The sequence below is a fragment of the Pyxicephalus adspersus genome, chromosome 10, assembly GCF_032062135.1.
Source record: "Pyxicephalus adspersus chromosome 10, UCB_Pads_2.0, whole genome shotgun sequence".
Lineage (NCBI taxonomy): Eukaryota > Metazoa > Chordata > Amphibia > Anura > Pyxicephalidae > Pyxicephalus > Pyxicephalus adspersus.
This window is the reverse complement of record NC_092867.1, coordinates 7495500-7516109: the sequence shown is the minus strand read 5'-3', so window position 1 is coordinate 7516109 and position 20610 is coordinate 7495500. Positions and strand designations below refer to the sequence as shown.

The window sequence follows — 20610 nt, the reverse complement described above, 5'->3', positions numbered from 1 at the left end:
ACTAAATTTGCCGTGTTTTGCCACACCCCCTTTTTTACCACCCGGCTACAGCTTCCTACCACCCGGCTGAAAAAAATTTCTGGGGAGAACACTGGGTTAGTTAAAGCTACCCCTTAAATCCAGTACTTTCACTACACTCAGGCTACGTACACAGGTCAGATGATTGTTGTCAGATTATCGCTTTAGGGCAAGAATCTTATTGTGTGCACAGCACTCGTCCAACATTCGGGGATTGGTCCTGGCAGATCCATGAATGACTGCAATACACGTTGTGAAAGATTCTTTCCAATCAAAAAGTCTAAGGCTGCATACACACGGTCAATAATGGTCGTTAAAAAGGATTTTTCATGATCCTTTCCAACAACTGACAGATGCATGAATGTGTGCTGCACATAGAACCACATTCTTCTCTATGAAGAGGGAGTAGAAGGACGGAGCGGCACCCCACTGTGCTCTTCCCTTCACTTTCATTACAATCATTTATGGATCCGCCAAAATGGATCCACGAACGACGAGTGCTGTACACACGCTAGATTCTTGTCCATCAGCCCTGAGGTGATTATCAGACGAGAATCAGCTGATGCGTGTACATAGCCTTAGAAATTCAGTCCCCAATTACCATTGTATCATATACAAACCTCATAATCTCTCCCACCAGAGCTTTCATTCCATATTCTGTAGCCCACAACGTCAAAGCATGGACAAGTACAGGAGCCACGTGTTCAAAGTGCTGCAACAGTTGTATTACTTTCACACTGACACCTAAAAAGGATAAAGAGGATCATTAAAATAGAAGCTTATACACTGCTTTTTCTTCATTACTTTCATCATTTTTTTTTTTTTTTTTTTTTTTTTAAAAAGGGGATGAACTCAAAGTTAACAAGGCAAAAATCTAATCATAACCAGGTTAATCAGTAAATACAAACAGTGCATCAAAGCAAAGTGATGGACAGAATATCTGTTTCATGGGCCACAAGTAGGAGGCTTAATTAGATATAACCAGCACTTTTAATTAGTCATTTAACTGGACTTGTTCTTGTAATGTTGAAGACGTTTCACAGCTTTCTAAGCTGCTTCATCAGTTCTAGCAATGTTAGGAAATACCATAACATTTATATTCACACGGCATAGGCACCCCAATCCAGTCACCATCAGTGTCCAAACCAGAATTTTTTTTAGGCTGGATGGAAGCCTATTTTGGGACCAAACTCTTTAGTAACTACCCAAAAACAGCCAGGTGGTTATGGAAAATTGCCGGGAGGTGAGCAGAGCTAAAAAGAGCTGGGGAGACCACTGACCATGGGCTGTGAAGGCAGATGATGATTGTCCAAGACCAAGAGGTGTAAAATAAAATGGATATTTTTATGCAACTTATTTTTGTAAATCTTTAGAACCCATATGATAGACTGCCTATTCTGCTCTCACCAGCAATTCCATTTTCCAGGGTCCTTTGTTAAAGTCTTTAGCTAGCACCAATGTTTGATATTACCAAAGGGATTACACAAAACCGTATCTACCCGAGTTGGTAGGAAAGATCAATTCTGGCCATCAGACCACCAGGAAGAGCAGAGGAAATTATTAGTGGCATGAAAAATGCCCAAAGCATATGAAGTGATTTAACCCTCTTTCAGTACATCCACAGGGAAAGTTCAGAAAGGTTGCAGTAAATCTGATTGCATTCCATCTTCCCTGATTCACACAATTTCTGAACCTGCCCTGAAAATCCAAAAACCTGGAAGCAGGTCCCTAGATTCATTCAGAAGATCATAGGCCAGGCTCTTTCCTCTGAACCCCCCCACTGTGTATATTTAGCACATGGGATGATATGTTCAGGAATTTCCCATAAGCAAATGACGAAAGCACTGGATAAAAATCTTTTTACTAGCAACTAGAAGAGTTATCACGTCCAACTGTATCCTCCCCTCAACCTTCCTCTTACCAGCTGTTATTACCACAGTTAAGTTACAGGGACGTATTTGAGGCTCGGACTATTGGGAACTAAGTGGTTACTTGTTTTTTTCCCCAGATGTGGGGATCTACACAAAAAGATCTAATGCTTATGAGACTTCCAAATTCTCCTTCTGGTATGGTACTAATATTTTATTTGGCCGACTTGGGAGTGATTTGACAAGTCTGGTGTGGATTTCAAGTAATTCCTGAGTTGTGTGTTTTTTCTTTTGACCGTTTTATTACCATCTTACCCTGATGATGCAGAGTGGGTGGTTCAGGCCGAAATCAGACAGTAGGCCTGTAGACAATGTCCAAATCAACACCTTCCTTGACGTGTAACATATATTCCAAAAAAGGGACACTTTGTGGTCGTTTGGCTCTTGCCAGGTTATTCTTCTGAAAGTTTTTTGTTTCTCCACCGACTCTGTACAAGGTAGCTACAATGACACATACCAGTTTTCCCATATCCAGTCATGTTTCTGATTGTAGAAGTCAACCTTGTGCTTAAAATAGGTGGTTTTAGGACAAAAGTACCAGCATTGAATACACTTGGGCAAGATGACTTGTCAAAGAGTGTCTCGACTATCAAGAGTTCTACGTCTAAGACTCAACCCCCTCTGCAGCTGGTATACAACATCATAGAACACTTATGTCTTCTGGCTCCAGTTTTAATTTACATACCTTGTTTACAAATTCTTTGGAGTTTTGAATATGGTGTGCCATATTACTAAGGGTAAGACTGTAGGAGCCAGATAGTAAACATTAAGACATGACAGACGATGATGCTGATGACCTGCTTTAACCACCCGACCGTTAAGCCCGACCTTGGTACGGGCTTCAAAAAGTTACAGTTATCGATAAACCCAAACTTTTCTCACTGTATGAAAATACAGTGAGAAAAGTTCGGGTTTATCGATCACTTACCTGGTCCTGCTGCGATCGTCCATCGGTCGTGTTCCAGCGTCGGGTGTCCTCTCCGGGAAGAAGAAGCCGGCCTCTTCTCCTTCACCCTCCGTGCGCGATGACGTCGGCGCGTGTGCGGGAAATTCAAACTGAAACTCATTCAAACACATTTTGTATTGGATTGAATACAAACTACTGTATCCAATCCAATACAAAATTAAAAACAAAAACAAATACAAAGTATGTAATTGGTAAATTCAAACTCTCATTTTGTATTGGATACAAAATCCTGTATCCAATCCAAAATATAATAGAAAATATATTTATGTGGTTTTGTCTATAGGTATGTGACGGACACTAGGGAGGTGTTTTAGAAAAATATATTACTATACAGTATACCGAATTATCGCATTTTCAGTATTTTTCATTTATTTATGTATTCTTGTTTAAGCTGATTTTTTGGGTCTTATTTAATTTTATTAAAAGTATTTTTTTTTTTACATGATTGTATGTTTCAAACATTTTTTATATTCATGATATCTACTAGAACCCTTGTTCGGACATATTTCTGTAAGTTACACGTCTACAATTTAAAAAAAAAAAAAAAAATTCATGAAAAACAGTGTAACGCTTTTGGAACAGAAATCTAGACCTCAGTGTAACGCCCAGGTGGTTAAAGGGGAAGCCTCTCTGTATATTGGGGGGAGTCCATGAGCACTTGAAGATTCTGTAGCTGTGATATCCACAAAAATGAAATGTTTTGGGGTACTACAGCAATATTTAGACCCTTGACCAGAGAAGGAATTTTTAGCCAATTGCTTTCTGAAAGGTTCTTCATATCATGTTGTTCTTACAGCTATATACTGCTCCGCTCTCATCCTTTCTCCAGAACTCCTCTGTTTAGCTGTTGCTCAATTTATTCATCCATCTTTCTTACCCTGGGCACATGAGGTCCTGGCCTTTTAGATGCCCAACTACACAACAGGTTTTAAAATCTGTTCAACTTCAGATGTCATACTGATAACCTACAACAATTAACATGAAATTAGGAATAGGTCTTGTTCGATTTTGGGTTTAAGTTGGGCTTAAACATTTCACTTTGGACAAAATCAACCCTCTTCAAACATTTTAAAGGCCCACTATTCAGATTTAGGAACCTACTAGATAGAAAACAAATGTAATTGCCGATTTCATCTTTACTAATACTTTTTGCACCTGCATGAAAAAGCCACGTGTATATAAGTTGTGTTTACACAGGTAATTCTTATGTATCAAGGGTTGGTTTGATTTGTTAAACTTGAATGGCACTAGCTGGGCACCACAGGTTCAGGACTAGGTGGTCTTCCCACTTGCAACCAGACTGTCACATCTCCGCAAGCAAAATCTGCCCTCTTCCTAAAACCTTTAGTCTTTTTACACACTCACTGGAATGACGAGCAATTTAACATCTTATAAGAGCAGCCAGTTACTATAATGAAAGGAAGGTTGGACTGGTTAAAAGTGTAAATCAAAGTATTCCCATTACACATTCATAGTAGATTTCACTATTTATTGCCATCAGATTACCAAAGATATGTGCTCATATCTCCCCTTCACTTGTTAGCAAGTAATGAACTCTGCCCAGCCCAATGCTGATCACCGCACATCCTGTAGGTCCCCCCAGTCTCTGCTCACACAGACTTCAGAGGGCAGAAATAGATGAGAAAGACCTGCAATAAAGCTGCTATGGGTCTGGCCTTACAGCGGCAGCGAGATCCTTCTCCACAGCCACCAAGATTACAGACCAAAGGCGATGGGCAGAGATCACACCTGAGGAAGGAGGAGTCACATTTGCCTTTGTCTCATCATATGGCAATAGTAAAGACCTCAACTTACCATTACAAATCAAATTTGCTATTATAAGCTATATAGGGAATCACATGAACAGAGGTCACAGAAGATTAGGCAATGTCAGGCACGGGCAAACTAGGGCCCATTAGGCTTTTTTTATCCGGCCTATTGAACTCTCTCTAGTTCAGTGACTCGACTGAAGTATAGAGCGTTCAACGGGTCAGATAAAATGGGCCATGATCCACGGCTCTGGCCAGTGTCAGAAGAACCAACCCTTCTGCAGCACCAGAGCATTTGTTGTGTTACTAGTTGAGCAGCACAACATCTACATAAAAGCAACATAATGCATCCCTGTAGCAATCCTTGATTATATCACACAGGATACAATCCAGTCCCATTCACACCAGTGGGTTATTTTTAAACGGGAAAGGGTCATAAACATACAGGGAAAAGTACTGGACCTGGTGAAGGATTTATTTAATGAATCTCAATGCTTCATTAATTATGAATCAAAATATTTTTAAGGCAAGGTTACACAAATTCGATTATAATGTGCTCTACATGTGATCTATTGCACAAGTGGTAAAATGTTAGCCCAAAACACCAGTCATCCCATATCCCAATATGGAGGTCACAATCTAATATTAGATTAAGACGACTTATCATTATATGTTTAATTTTTCCAAACGATACCCTGCCCAGGATTCAAGTTATGGCTTTACACAGGACTGTGCTCAATTTTGGGGCAGCTTCCAAGACAAAACAGAACTGGCTCCTCTTACATTTCTAATAAGGCAGCCTAACTTTAGGCATTAGGGGTCCGATACTTACTCAGTGTGTCATTTGAGCGTTTTACAGCCACTCCCAGGAGGTGGGATAAAGCCTCCCACAGCGGCTTGTTCTTTAGGGCTCCTATGCTCGGATTTTCCAACATCTTATAGCAGCAGCCGGTTACCATGCTGAAATGAAAGGGAGAGGTCAGGCAGATGAAGAAATGCAAATCAATTCTCCGATTCATAGCAGACAGAATTTGCCATCAGATTACCAAAGATATGTGCTCATATCTCCCCTTCACCCAATAATAAGTAATGAACTCTGCCCAGCCCAATGCTGATCACCACACATCCTGTAGGTCCCCCCAGTCTCTGCACACTCAGACTTTAGAGGACAGAAATGAATGAGAAAGACCTGCAATAAAGCTGCTATGGGTCTGGCCTTACAGCGGCAGCGAGATCCTTCTCCACAGCCACCAAGATTACAGACCAAGGGCAATGGGCAGAGATCACACCCTGAGAAAGGAGGAGTCACATTCGCCTTGGACTCATCATATGGCAGAATGGGATACAAATGAATTCATTATAAATTGTTTAATTCACAAAAGATTAGAGATTTAGCAACTTGGCATCCCACAGTTCAGTGTACCCAGCTCCCACGTAGGTAAGGGGATTATATTGAGGGATAACAGGACTACCGAGGTTTGGACTTGGCACCCAACTCAATCTGCATTTAGCATATACCTGGTTGCAGCTTTTACTGAGGCGATAGATGACGGTGACTTATTACAAAAAACAACCACAGTACGCATTTGGAGTTCAACCCTCATAGGCATGCAGCTAAAGCCCTGAAACTCTGAATGTCCGATGGATTCTTAAGCCTCATTCCCACTATGCGAAAGCACAGCTACCAAGAATGACATCGTAAAGCACAGCACCTGCATGGCTGCCTGTTGTAATGTTGACCCCATTCATTACACTGAATGTGGCAGGACACAAAACAGGCAGAAATATGTACAGAAAAGCATTGTAAAAATTCCACACACACGTAGAAATGCCCTTGCACACTGCATACTATGTGAAGCACAATTAACTGAACTGCACATGGTGGGAACAAGATCCTAAGAGTTTATATGTAGGATACATGAAATCTTTTCTATAATGTGTTTATATATTACGCAAACCCCACAATAATGTCAGACCTGATAAATTCCTCCTCAATCAGCGACATGCTCCATAGTCTTCGGACATCTAGTTGGAGAAGGTGTGTGATGGTCTGCAAGACATTTTCTCGCTCCATTTCCCAAAGAAAACCATCAGATTTGGCCTTGGCTTTCTTTCCCTGATAAAGAATAAAAGGAAGTAAAGGTTTCATGAAAGTGTTGCCACTTGGAAAAAGCTCGTGAAAATGCCACTATGGTGACCTTTCATCTCCAACTTGAACAAGTATACAGTTTAGGAAAAACAGAAGTCCTTATCTGCAAACTTGTGCTTGGTAGATAATTGAAAGTATTAATACATTAAGGTCTGCATGACAGTTAAGCAACTAGCATCTGAAGGCTTAGAGTTCAGTAATGGCAGCCTCCATGTTCATATGACTGCCTTCCTTCCAGAAAAGGCTATATGCCGATTTATTTCTTACCCTTCCACTGGGCTCCACATTTCCCAATGCGGCTTTATAAGTCTCCACTTCAAAGGCCTCAATCAAATGTACAAGAAGGAAGCAATTCATCTTCAAAGTGTTAAGGTGGTTGTTTTTATCAGCCTGGGCCAGTGACAGATCTTCCAAGACTGCAGGGAGCTCAGCTGCATGCTGAGAAGTGGCTGGAAGAAGGCAAAATGGTATATTAGATATCCTTGTATGCAAAAGAAAAAGGCTCTCCAGTCATACTTGCTTTAAAGATGTCCCTACAACAGACAACTATCCCAGGAAAATGATTTGATTGCTCCAGCAAGACTTACTTTTGACAAGCAGTTCTAGTAAGTCCTCTTTTAGGGAGGGATCCAAAATGCGGAAATGGCTGAAAGAAAATAAATAATCCCCACTTAATGAACACAGGCCACTACTAAAAACAAAATTCACCACAGTTATCAGAACATTCAGTAATAACTCTGGTAGCAGAGTTCAACTCAAACTGCTGAGCTCATCAATATACAGTCTTTAAAATAAAATGATAAACAGGACAGATGCTCATAATGACTGGATGACATTTGGGCTATTAAAATTTTATTCAGTGCACATTATAGCCAAGATTTGTATTTGGATATAAATCAAAGAAATTTGTTTGCTACCAACAGATTTAACCTCCCCAGAGTTCTAATTCTGTGCAAATTTCCAAGCAAAAAGTCTTCCTTTTTGCATGGAAATTTTACATTGTAGGCTGTAATTCCTAGGCATAACTTTCCGATATTTAATACATTTAAATAAACTTAAATTAAAAAACAAAAAAATCTGTAAAAATATTTAAACATGTAATGCAAGTGTACAGTAGCATGTATACTATATATAATGAATATTTCTTTGTATTGACTCAATACAGATATTTTGTATTGAATCGAATACAAAATGATTTGAATTTCCTGCCGATCCACACCGACGTCACTAGAAAACCCCGGAGATGGTCGCTGCATTATGTGGCTGGCGATCAGAGAAGGAGGTGTCCCCAGTACCTGCAGAGTCAAAAAGGACGCCAAAGGACAGCGACAGAACAAGTGGCTTTTTTTTTTAGTTTAAAGCTACCCTAAGTGTGACTCGGGATTACTGCTTTTGGTACACTAAATCCACCCCGAGTCACACTTGGGATTACCGTTTGGGAGGGGTTAACAGCTTGGATGCGAAGTGCAGAGACCAGCACCTTGTGAGTCTCTGCAGACGGCAGCATGTTTGTCTAAGAACAAGCAGCAGATTCCTCCCAAGTCACCAGCTGCCAATCTATGGTTTGTCAGTATATCTCAGATCCAGCACACAAGGAACTATTTAGAAGGCCTCTGCCCAATACACCTTTCCCCCAATTTATTACAATTCTACATTATAGCCATCTTGCCTACCAGTCGTCTTCTCCCTTAACAGTTCTTGTCCCACTTACCTTTCTGACCTGATAGAAAAATATTCCCCTAGCCCCTCGAATGACCTACTAATGACTTCCTCACACCTCCTCATACGCACGGCTCCAAGACTTTTCTAGCGCTGCCCCGACTCCCTGGAATGGTCTTCCTCATCCTTTTTGGCTTGCTCCTACTTTCTGCTCATTTAAAACAGCACTCAAAACCCAACGCTTCAACCTCACCTACCCATCTTCTTCTGTCTCCTGAACCCCAATACTCATGCACTATTCCATATCTCCCCTCATATTGTGCGATACTTCCTCCACCTCTTAGATTGTAAGCTCTTCTGGGCAGGGTCCTTTGCTCCTATGTCACCATCTGTCATTTTGAAACCTCTAATGTACAGCACTGCGTAATTTGTTGGCACTATATAAATACTTGCCATCTGTTCTACCTAGAAGATGTTCCACCTAAACATAATGTAACAAAACATAAAGCTTGGATTACTATATTCAGGAAGGTCTATGGATTGTCCGTACGCCATCAGATTACCAAAGATATGCGCTCATATCTCTCCGTCACCTCCGTTTACGAGTAATGACTTCTGTCCTGCCCCCCTGCTAACCCATGTACATTCTGTAGGTCCCCTCAGCATCTGCACATTCAGACTTTGAAAGGCAGAAATAAGCGAGACAGACCAGCAATAAAGCTGCTGTAGGTCTGGCCTTACAGTGGCAGCGAGTTACTTTTACACAGCCACCAAGATTACAGACCGGGGGCGATGGGCAGAGATCACACTCAGAGCAGGAAGAGTCACATTAGCCTTAGTCTCATCATATGGCAGGGGAAAGACTGGATACCGGAGATAAAGGACATACTTACTAAACCATGCTGTATAGTGCATCAAAGTGCTGAAGGACGCATTGTGGACCTTGAGAGCGCAGAGCTGCTTTATAGGCTGAAAGAGAAAAAAAAAACACAGGGATTAATAACATACCAAAACACATCAAAGTACAAATGTCACACAACTCAAACTAACCGATTACATTTCTAAATGAGATCAGAAAGTTTTTTTTACATTATTACACAGTATTTATAAAGCACTGATAAATTACACAGCGCTGTACAAAGTCTATAGTCATGTCACTAGCTGTCCATCTAAGGAACTCCAAATCTAATGTCCCGACCATAGTCATTTGTCATTAATAGTCTAAGGTAAATTTTGGGTGGTAGCCAATTAACTTAACTGCAGGTTTTTGGAAAGTGGGAGGAAACCGGAGTACCCGGAGGAAACCCACGCAAACATGGGAAGAACTTGCAAACTCCATGCAGATAGCGTCCTGGCCGGGATTTATTTAAAACACATGTACACACAGAGTTACAAAAACAATTCAATTATAGGGACTCACCACTGAGCTGGGAGGGCAGCTGCCGCACAGGCTGTACCTCTTGAACCACATACTGCCCCACGCCACCACTCTTCTGGAGGTCTCTGAAGGCCAGAGGGATAGTGAACTGCACAGACATGATGGAAGCCTGTAGTGAAAGAGAAAAATAAATGTTGTATTGATAAAAGAAAACTCTTCAGTAAGATCTTCTAACAGAAAGTAATCGAGATATAGCAGTGCCTGCAAAGATGATGTACCCTCAAGACCTTGAACTAAACATTTAAGTATGCCTCCCATCATCTTCAGCTGTCACCAACATAGATTTCATTACCCTCAACAGTGCCCAATGCAGATTTCAGGGTCCCAGGCAGGGCCCTGGTCCTTGGATCACCAGTTGAGATCATCCTAGGCACCAGCAGTTACCCAGGCAGGTCTCATGCACCTCCAGCAGTCACTGGTCTACGTCGCCCGGGCAGGTGTCATGCGCCCCCAGCAGTCACTGGCCTATGCTAGCCAGGCAGGTCTCTGCGACCCCCCCGCAGTCACTGGCCTATGTTAGCCAAGCAGGTCTCTGCACCCCCCCGCAGTCACTGGCCTATGTTAGCTGGGCAGGTCTCTGCGCCCCCCCCAGTCACTGGCCTATGTTAGATGGGCAGGTCTCTGCGCCCCCAGCAGTCACTGGCTTATGTTAGATGGGCAGGTCTCTGCACCCCCAGCAGTCACTGGTCTACGTTAGACGGGCAGATGTCAGCGCCCCCTGCAGTTACTGGTCTACGTTAGCTGGGCAGATGTCTGTGCCTCCAGTGCGGACCTCAGCATCAACTTAAAAGCACAGACATTCCCCCTCACCCATTAAAGGCTATTTCAGCTAGTCCCCATACAACAGCAACTCTGCTTGACACACGGGTACAAATAAAGTTATTGTAAAAAAAAAAAAAAAAATATTAGTTTTTTTTTTTTAAACTTTATTTCTAACTTAGAAACCCAACATGGTGCCTGTATATAGGGCCTACCTGGATAGCTGTCAGTGGCAGGAAACACTGCAAGCAGCAGACAATATTTGACCCCGCAGCATCTGGAAAAGCTACTTTTGTAGGCCAGGCCTTTCTTCATAGGTGACCGTGAGAAAATGTACATATAAAACCAAACACTTACCGGAGCTCGGTGTATACCGAGAGACACGAAGCCTCTTCCCACAACCCACCCCGCTCTCTTCAAATCTGCTCCTCCCGCCAAAACCCAGCCAATCACCAGCCAGCGCCTAGCACTTACGCAACCATCGCATTGTCTAATCAAAAATCAGCCGACCAATCGCAATCTGGGCTAAAGCGACCAATGAATTATTACCAGGAAGAGATTGACAGTCCCATGAAGCAATTACAATTGCGGTCACGCTTACAGACGCTAATGGACGTCCGAGTTGATAGACAGGCCAGGCAGCCAATGGTCGCAGAGGATGTGTGCTTGTTTAGCTGTGCTGGGTTGCTGATGTTGCCCTTTCCATGTTAATGCCATAAAATACAGAACTGACTCACTATTCTATCATATCATTATATGATGCATGTATTATACTTTTAAGGCTTTGAAATTGGCATTTGAAAAAAGCAGCATAAGTGGCCAGAAAAATGGAATCTCCTGTTTAGTACTGCTGTGCACCACCCCTGACCCCTAAAATAATGGGCACATGGCCATGGCATTCACCCCATAGGGAATATGTAATATCTGGAAGAATAAAACTGATCACACAAAAGTTATGCCCTTTACCTTCAATGAAAGTGTCAGATTTATATCAACAAGCAATGCCAACAATGCCCTTTTCTATCTAGGAAGGCACCATCTTTATACAGGCATCATCCAGGGTCACTATGTACTAGCTCAGAGGTGATGGCGTCACATAAAAACCCAATGCATGCATTTTATGGCTGTGTTCACAAATGTCTGCAGTAAATCAGCCCCTGCTGCAGCCTTTCACCTTGTTACAAACTTGTTAATATCCCCACCCCCTAGATTGTAAGCTCTGTGGGGCAGGGTCCTCTCCTCCTGTGTCTGTATTGGTCTGTCATTTGTAACCCCTATTTTATGTACAGGGCTGTGTAATGTTGTTCATATTAACAATAATAATATAATAATAAAAAGTTACAATGTACAGCCTGATGGAAGGGGAAGGGGGTGAGGAGAATGAAGAAATGCTTCCACCTGCTTGCAGCTGATTGATTACATCATTTCTGCATGGCCACTGATTGGAGATGACATTTTTGTAATGATAGGAGGTGAAGTCTTTTGGCAAACATACTGTTATTATTATTATTACACAGTATTTATATAGGGCCGACATATTACACAGCGCTGTACAAAGTCCATAGTCATGTCACTAACTGTCCCTTAAAGGAACTCACAATCTAATGTCCCTACTATAGTCACATGTCTTTAATACAGTCTAAGGTTAATTTTGGGGGAAGCCAATTAACTTAACTGCATGTTTTTGGAATGTGGGAGGAAACTCACATAAACACAGGGAGAACCTGCAAACTCCATGCAGATAGTGACCTGGCTAAGATTTGAACCTGGGAGCCAGCGCTGCAAAGACCAGAGTGCTAACCACCGGGCAACCGTGCTGCCCTACTGTTGCTGCAGTGTATTGTATCTCATTCCCCACCCATATGGACCACTGGTTAGCATTCCCCTGCACAGGAAGCATTACATAATACCGGAAATGTGACTACACTTTTACCAGAGCGTCATGAAAGTAATTTATTATATAAAAGTAGACTAATATAGATCATTTCTTCTCCATGCCAAATGCTACCATGGTGGGAGCAGGATGACATGCCTAAGCGTACTTTGCCACCTGCAGGATGAGAGGCAGAGACTGTGTTAGTGCTGTCATTAATAATAATCCAGGCTCCATCTGTTCTCACATACCAGGCTCCTAATAATTCATGAGAAATTCATGCGCATTTAATCAATCCTTTCATTTTTAAAGTGAAGCTACATGCAGGGGGAAGCAAAGGGTTGGCATCAATCCCAAGCAGAACAAACTTTTCCTTCAGTGCAACCACTGCACAGGCTGCAAGCTAACATAGGTCGCAGGTCCCTTTTTCCATCTCACTCCTGCAGAATTGTCTAAGAAAGTCCCATGTTGGGTGCCAGGTCACAAAAAGGACATTGTTTAATCGGATAGAGTGAAGAGAAGGGCAACTAAACTAATAAAAGGAAGCTCAGCTATGAGGAGAGATTAGCTGAACTGAATCTATTCTCCCTTGAGAAGAGAAAAAAGGGGGGATATGATCACCCTGTATAAAGATATAAATGGTCCATATAGAGAAGTCTCTTCCCAATTATTCACTTTAAGATCATTACAAAAAACAAGAAGGCTCTCTCTGTGTCTGGAGGAAAAGAAGTTTAAGCTCCAGATAAGGAAGGGATTCTTTACAGTAAAATGTAGAATCGGCTCCCTCAGGAAGTAGTTTCAGCAAGTTCTATAGATTGCTTTAAGAAAAAGCTGGATGATTTCTAGAAGCACATAATATAAATGGGGATTAAGGCTTTAAAGTATGGATAACAGAGACTGTTGATCCAGGGAACATCCGATTGCTTCCCGTTGAAGCAAATTGTACCAGGGTTGTTCCTCTGGATCAACTTTGTCTTATAGGGTTTTATATCTGGGATATGTTTATTTTCCTAGTGGTTGAACTTGATGTCTTTTTCAACCCCACTTACTATGTAACTATATGCAGCTGTCTTCTGTTCCTTATCTACAACCAACCATGTACTTTCGAGTATGGAAGAGCACATGACTAGCTCCACTTCCTTGCTTATGGCAATGCTACTGCTTTGAGATTGGCCCGGAATAGTTACATGATGGCGGAGCAAGAGTCCTCATCCCTATGTAAACTCCAATTCAGAGCCCCTCCATCTATGCTCCCAGCAAATGAACCAAGAAAATTGGGGAATTAAGGATATCTATGTCCTATTCTATGCTACAGGTAACCTATAGCTGGCAGATGAAACCACAGCAAACAACAAGGACTTGCGCACCCAAAACACCTAGAAGTGTTTACTACCAGCAGCAGCTACAGTTCTGCAATAAGAGTGAACATTGACATTGCCCATAAGGCTGGTACTTTTTTAATGTGAAGTTGATATGTTACATTGATAGACAGTTCTGCTTTAGCTTTAAAAAGCTGTTAGCGAACTTCTGCATTGTTTACAGATTGCCTAACACCAGCTAATGGTTTGTTTAAAGCTGAAGTTTGTAATGGAGCTTGAATTTAGTTTAGATAATTTAATGCAAATTTAAATTCTGCATCGTGTCAGCAGGAAGAACCACTGAGAGCCGCATGGAAATCAGACCTGAAGTGATGGTTTTCCACTTTATGAACCATTGCCGTGGCAAAGTCAGCAGGAAATGGAAGTGTTACGTTTCTTCTTCACCAGTCATTGCTTGCTTTATATACTTTCCTCCTATGGCTGAGTTGTTTTAGTTGAATAAAAATATCTGTTTGGTAATAGAGACAGAGGTAATTTTCATATTTTATCTATATATTTTTTCTTCTACATATTTGCCTGTAACTTGAAATATTTGGACAGAGACCAGTATAATGCTGACTCAGATTGCAACACGTGTTACATGCCAAAGTGCTTCCTTAGTATCAGATGGCAATTTTTTTTAACATTAATGACAACAGGAGGGGGCATGGGCCAGTCTGTTGCATTACAAAATGCAGATTAGTACAATCTTATTTAAAGTGGTGTGTGAGTGTGTGTTCAAGGTGATGACAATTCCTGGTTTTAAAAATTGATAAGGGTAGTACAACTAATTTTCTTTTTCTTCCTCACTCATAACCTCATCACATACTTCCACGACTACTCTAGAGCTGCCCCGACTCTCTGGAATGGTCTTCTGCATTCTATTCAGCTTTTTCCTATTTTCTGCTCATTTCAAAGAGCACTTAAAACCTCATGCTTCAACATCTGCTTCTACTTTTCTTCTGTCTCCTAAAACCTTCACCACTCACCCACCATTCCATATCTTTTATGGTGTGATACTTTCCCACCTCTTAGATTGTAAGCTCTTCGGGATAGGGTACTCTCCTCCGGTGTCACTGTCTGTATCTGTACCCCTATTTAATGTACAGCACTGCGTAATATGTTGGCACTATATAAATCTCGTTTAATAATCTATTAGTTAAAAATAAGTGCCATGCATATGAGATAGCGCCTGAACAGGAATAAGGGGAAAATCTTTGACCACTATTAAGAGAGGATATCCCTTACTTTGATTATAGGTAACCTTACACCTCATGTGACTCTAAGGCTACGTACGCAGGTCAGATGAGTCTCATATGATAATTACCTCAGGGCTGATATTGGATGAGAATCTGAGGTGTGTACAGCGCATCATTCATGGCGGATCCATGAACGATGGAAGTAAAGGGGAACACAGCATTGTGCCGCTCAGTAGTCCCCATAGTGCAGAAAAGCGTTGTGTGTACAGTGCTCGTTCAGTCTTTTGTCGTTGGAAAAGGATCATGAAGGAGCGACAATTATTGGACGTGTGTATGTAGCCAAAATCTTCAAATGGAGTCAAAATTTCACAATGGGACACAGGCAGCCGAAAAATGATTAAGGCAGAATATGGCAAAGGTTTCAGTTTTGGCCCTTCAACACTAATAAGGACAGCAACAAGCACAGAAACGATCTTCGCTATCTGCATTGGCCCCGCTGCCATGGATTCTGTACATCAGACACCTACTGACAACAAATCTAGTCTCAGCCAGCTGCTCAGCTTCACCAATTGTGCCATTTCCCTGTTTTACAGCAGCTGGGGGTCCACCAGCCACATGATAAACACCATTAAAATCATTGCCATCTTACCATTTTCTTCTCTGCCGCATCAATAATAAAACAAAGACGTTGATTTACTTTTCATTTATTTTCTTTTTCCAGGAATTTAGGGAAAAATAACAATTGATTGTGAAAAGGTGCACTCAGAGATTGTAAGAGGAGGACAAGATAGGAGTAGCGGGAAGGAAGGAGAAGACTTGTGCCACCGGAGAGAAATTAGTGTTTTACAGTAAATCAATGGTAGAACAATTTATTTTGTCAGTCCAGTTGGATCAGGATAATTTTTGAGCACCAGCTTATGATCAGAAATGTCCTACCCCAAAATAAATAATGAGTCCTCTCTGAGACACACCATAACACACACACATACATACACATACACTTGCAGCAATCAGGTGCATAAAGCAACAAGGATACACACAGGGCAGCTCGCCATATCACCCAATCAAATGATTCCTTTGTGACCTATTTTATTATACTGGGTGTCCCGTGTTATGGCGTTACGAGTAAACTGCTCTATGCAGTATCGCTTTATCAATTTATGAAACCTGGAACAAAGAAATGTCAATTTGTTGCTCATAGTAACTAAAGCACTTGGTTCATTCTTCCCCTAGGTAGCTTCTATTGACCACTGTGCTATCATTCATAAATCTCGCTACAATCTTTACACACACATCAACCGTATTTAAGGTTTGTCAGCATAAAGTATGCAATCAATATATTCAGTACAAAGAGGAAGACGATTATCTCAGCACCACATTTCAGAAAAAAGGAGAACAGAAATAAAAAGGTAGAAAATGGCAGTTGATTAGAGTAATCAGTGGGGAGGCTTTAGGGCAAAATGGCCTGTCAGGCTAGCTTAAAATGTTCCAACTGCATAAGCTAAGCACAAGGAACCCGCGACCAACCATTCTGCAAAAAAAGGTAAATTGCTCCTTAACCTACCTAACCGTACCTGACAAAAGCAGGAGGTAGGAGAGTTAGCAAATAATAGGTAACTGCAAAACAAAACAACAGAAAATCTAAAGCTGGGTACGTATGCCCAATCACGGTCAATAGAAACAATTGTCAGCGATCATTACCATGGAGGGTAAAATGATTGTTGTACAGACAGTGCTGTTCTGTTCTAAAGGAAATGGAGGGCACACAGAAGGCATCCTGGTGCACCTTACCAAGAGAAAACAACAGCAGTCGTTATCAATACAGGTGGGTGGATCAGATAAACGGTGTTGTGGGACAGTTGTGCTAATGATAGATCCATTTTGAAGAATACACAACCAGGCAGGTGAATATTGCAGAAAGAGACAGGCGATGTTCCTTGTACAATAACTCTTCCTACCTACCCCGCTTCGGGTATCTGGTAAAAAACCCGAGCTGGGCATGTGCAGCATCAGTTTTGATTGCTTCACTAAGATTCCACTTTTAAGAATACACAACCAGACAGGCCATGTTCTTTCCCCAATAACCACTCCTACCTGCCCGATCACTTTAAGCCTGGCAATCTCGGCTTCCTCTGCTTGTGCCAGAATAAATTCCTGTGCGCCTGCCTGGGTGTTAGGTCATTCCAGCCCAGACAAAGATGGCCGAAGATTACAAAAAGGATGGGAAGAAGGTAGGGGAACTCTGCGAGGGAACTGGGACAGGTGATAATTGCGGAGTTTAGTTCTACTTTGCTAGCAATGTCTTACAAGAAAGATGCCAACACAATTCCAAAAGAACAGAGAAATTCTGTCATTTCTGTGCCCCAATGTGTTGCTCACCTTCCTGTAAAGGGATATACAGCAAAGCATAGGCCTCTTTGTATAGTAACACGACATTGTAGTACTGATTATCACAAAGCAGCATTAGAGGGGAGCAAGACGATTTCACAAGCACCTCGGTTAAGCATATCTGCTATGAACTGCTGGAAATTTTGTATGTGCAGGTCCGTGGCAGTCAATGGATTTCTTGGAAGGTACAGTACGTCTTTTCAAAGTAGTAAAGAAAGCACCATGGTGTTGGAGCGAAATGACCAACAAGCTCACAAAGCAGAGTTACAGTCAAGTACCACATACTTTAGGCTAAGTGGAATGGGAACTGGTGCAAAATGGTTGTGACTTTGGCTCTCATTTTGCAACGTCTGCTAATAGAAAAACAGGATCAATCCTAAATCAACTTGGAAATAGAAAGGGTGAGTAATAAGGCAGAAGACGAGAATAGCACAGATCTAAATCTAATGTGAAAGAAAGTGGAAACAAAAGACAGCAGATAAGCAGTGGCCTAGGACCATAGGTCAGGTGGATGAGAGATAAATAATCAAACAGCAGAAAGTTAGGGTAGTAGGTAGAAGAAAAAAAAGACGAAAGTCCAAGATGATTTTAAATGTCTGAGCATAATGAAAACAAACCGTGATCAGTACATTTTTGCAATATTTACACATTTTGTTTCTCAAATATTATAAACTGCACTCCAGTCTTGGTTTGCTATATGTATTTTTTTCCAGATCCGTGCTGTATTTCAGCATGCACATGTACAGGAGCTTCCTGTAATATAAAATCAGTCACTACTACTAATTCTTCTTTTACAAGATAGCTGATCTTGTATCTGCTCCCCTGAAATTTTCCAAAGCTATGCTTTCTGCACAAGCAATGCGCATCACAATGAAGATATCAGTGCTATTTTTACCAGGCAATACCAAGTGTGCAAGACATTTAGTGCACACAAAGTAGATTTATATCCTTTATGCCTATTATGGAATAAAAATCAACTAGGGTTCCTCCAGAGACTGCTATGGACCAATACATCACACTTTATGTACTGTGAACTGTAGAGATAGTAATTATAGAAGGGGTTCCCTGAAAAGTAAATTTAGGGTTCCCCCGATAGAAAGGCTGATATAAGTACATTTTTGTGCCTTGAACCCAGCTTTAAACTACTGCTGGTCTACTAAGCTTGCTACTTCCTGTTTGATCTGGCAACTCACCCTCTGTTGCAATAAAATCCCAAACTGCACTTCACTGCTGGACAAAGAACACTTTCTACCTAGTCTAGCAGAGAAGTACTAGGTGGGATTGACAACACTACTTAGTTTTCAGCACCAAAGGGGAAGCGTTGTCAGATCTGTACAAAAATATTGAAACTCTGGAGTTCTCTAAAAACAAAGAAATGCACATTCATTGCAGAGATGTACCGCACGTTTCCACCCCCCTCCCCAGACATTCACCTTGAGGAAGAAGGAATGGCAAGAGGAATAATAAAGTCACAGTGTAAAGAGATATCAGGGGTTAACATAAAAGGAGATGTAAACATTCAGTCCAAGCACAAGGAGAAAACCAAGTAGTGTGCTGGCACTTGTAGTGTTTTCTATTGGGTGCACCAGAAGCTGCTTGCATTTTGTAACCACAATTACCATTTTCAATATAATTCATAAAAAAGTAACTGAAACTGCAACTGAAAGCAATACAGCTTAAGAGTGCCACTCAAAGAAAGAAAAGCCCAAGCAGGACTATCTGTAACAGGAATAAAAAAATTTAGAGGTAGTTCAATTGGCAAGAGAGAAGTCTATAAGGGGTGAGTAAGTTAAACTCTACAAGATGGCATCATGTAAAGACAGAGAACCGCTGGGAGTAATGTACAATGGATTGGGGAGAGCAGGAGGCATCTAATAAGGCAGAGACCAATATACAGCATCAACCAATCAGCAAGTTGACGGTTCTAAATTTTCTATAAATTCTGAATGGTTGCTAAAGAAGCCAAAAGTGATGGATGGGAGAAATCAGCAAGGGAAGTCGTAAGGAGTTAGAAAGAGAGAAGACCAGAACTAGAGACAAACCCTGCATGGTGTGTGGTTTTAGTAACCAGCACCAGCTAATGATGTCACTATAGGAGTAGCGACCCCTTGCAGAGTCTGAGAGAAAAAGTCTAATACTGTCATGAACACGGCCTTTATCTCCCATCCAGATAGTTAGCACTCGCTCCTGCGGAGACAGACAGAGAAATGCAGGTACCACACAACTCAAATACTCGCTGCTCTCCCCCTAGGGGAGCCTTTGCTGTGTTTATTTCTTCTTTCTCTCCTGGGAGCAGCGTGGACAGTACCTAGAGAAAAGACAGAAGGCTTGATAGAGGTACAGGGAGGTGCATATACAAAATGATGAAAGGAAGAAAGGAGACAAACAGTTTGTAGCAAAGTTAGAAAAGCTGAGAGTCAGAATGTAAAGTCTGACAGACGCGGAGAAAGGACAGAGAGATGCAACTAATATGTCAAGTAAGAAAGACAGATAATGGTGTGAAGGGACAGGAACCAAAACAGATGGTACTATGGAGCAGAGAGGACAAAGGCCAAAGTGGTGAGAGATTTCTAAGAAAAAGGACTTCTGGTCAAATAGAGCTGGTTAGAAATCAAAGGAGCTTAGAGACGAAGAGCGTGAATGAGGAGGCCGATTGAGAAAAATCATTTGGAAATGGACTTCCTGGCATTTAGACTGATAGTTGTGAATCAACAATGGACAGAGGGACATTAATAAAAGATGGACTAAGAGGTGTAATTGTCTACTTTAGACTTTTCTCAACCTTTTTTCATGGAGGAACCCTTGAAATAACTTCTCAGATCTCAGCGAACCTCTGCTATAATTACTAAATCCACAGCTCACAGTTCATTGGCGTGGTGGTCAGTGGAAAGAATGCCTCTTGGCCATTTAGAAGAATGTAACCCTTACAGATAGCCAAAAAGATCATTTGTGTCACTTAAAACTGACCTGAGGGGCACAGATTGCTCATTGCTCAAGAAACCGCTAGTAACCTCTGGAGGGACCCAGGTTGAAAAATACTGCTCTAGAGGTTCCCCGAGCAATGAGCAATCTGTACCTCTCAGGTCAATTACCACCGACACCAAC

At 41.6% G+C, this 20610-nt stretch overlaps 1 protein-coding gene and 3 non-coding genes across 8 annotated transcripts in view; all 4 read right to left on the bottom strand.

The window, feature by feature from the left end:
• LOC140339329 (inhibitor of growth protein 4) overlaps window positions 1–20610 on the bottom strand; it is a 49481-nt gene that overhangs the window by 21446 nt on the left and 7425 nt on the right. The window contains exons 1-8 of one of the 5 annotated variants that reach the window (XM_072423969.1): window positions 10903–19777; window positions 9911–10037; window positions 9384–9459; window positions 7419–7477; window positions 7099–7280; window positions 6659–6798; window positions 5515–5642; window positions 639–762 (exon numbers count right to left, since the gene is read on the bottom strand). In XM_072423969.1, coding sequence (XP_072280070.1) covers window positions 639–762; window positions 5515–5642; window positions 6659–6798; window positions 7099–7280; window positions 7419–7477; window positions 9384–9459; window positions 9911–10028 — 827 coding nt within the window. In that variant the 5' untranslated portion in view covers window positions 10029–10037; window positions 10903–19777. Of the gene's footprint in view, window positions 1–638; window positions 763–5514; window positions 5643–6658; window positions 6799–7098; window positions 7281–7418; window positions 7478–9383; window positions 9460–9910; window positions 10038–10902; window positions 19814–20610 lie in introns of those variants that run through there. The other 4 variants (XM_072423970.1, XM_072423968.1, XM_072423971.1 and 1 more) reach the window with 4 other exon arrangements.
• LOC140340191 (small nucleolar RNA U85) lies at window positions 4406–4706 on the bottom strand. The gene has a single exon (XR_011922621.1). It is a non-coding gene; the product is annotated as a small nucleolar RNA U85 (small nucleolar RNA).
• On the bottom strand, window positions 5715–6016 carry LOC140340190 (small nucleolar RNA U85). Its single transcript, XR_011922620.1, has one exon. It is a non-coding gene; the product is annotated as a small nucleolar RNA U85 (small nucleolar RNA).
• Window positions 9040–9343, bottom strand: LOC140340192 (small nucleolar RNA U85). The gene has a single exon (XR_011922622.1). It is a non-coding gene; the product is annotated as a small nucleolar RNA U85 (small nucleolar RNA).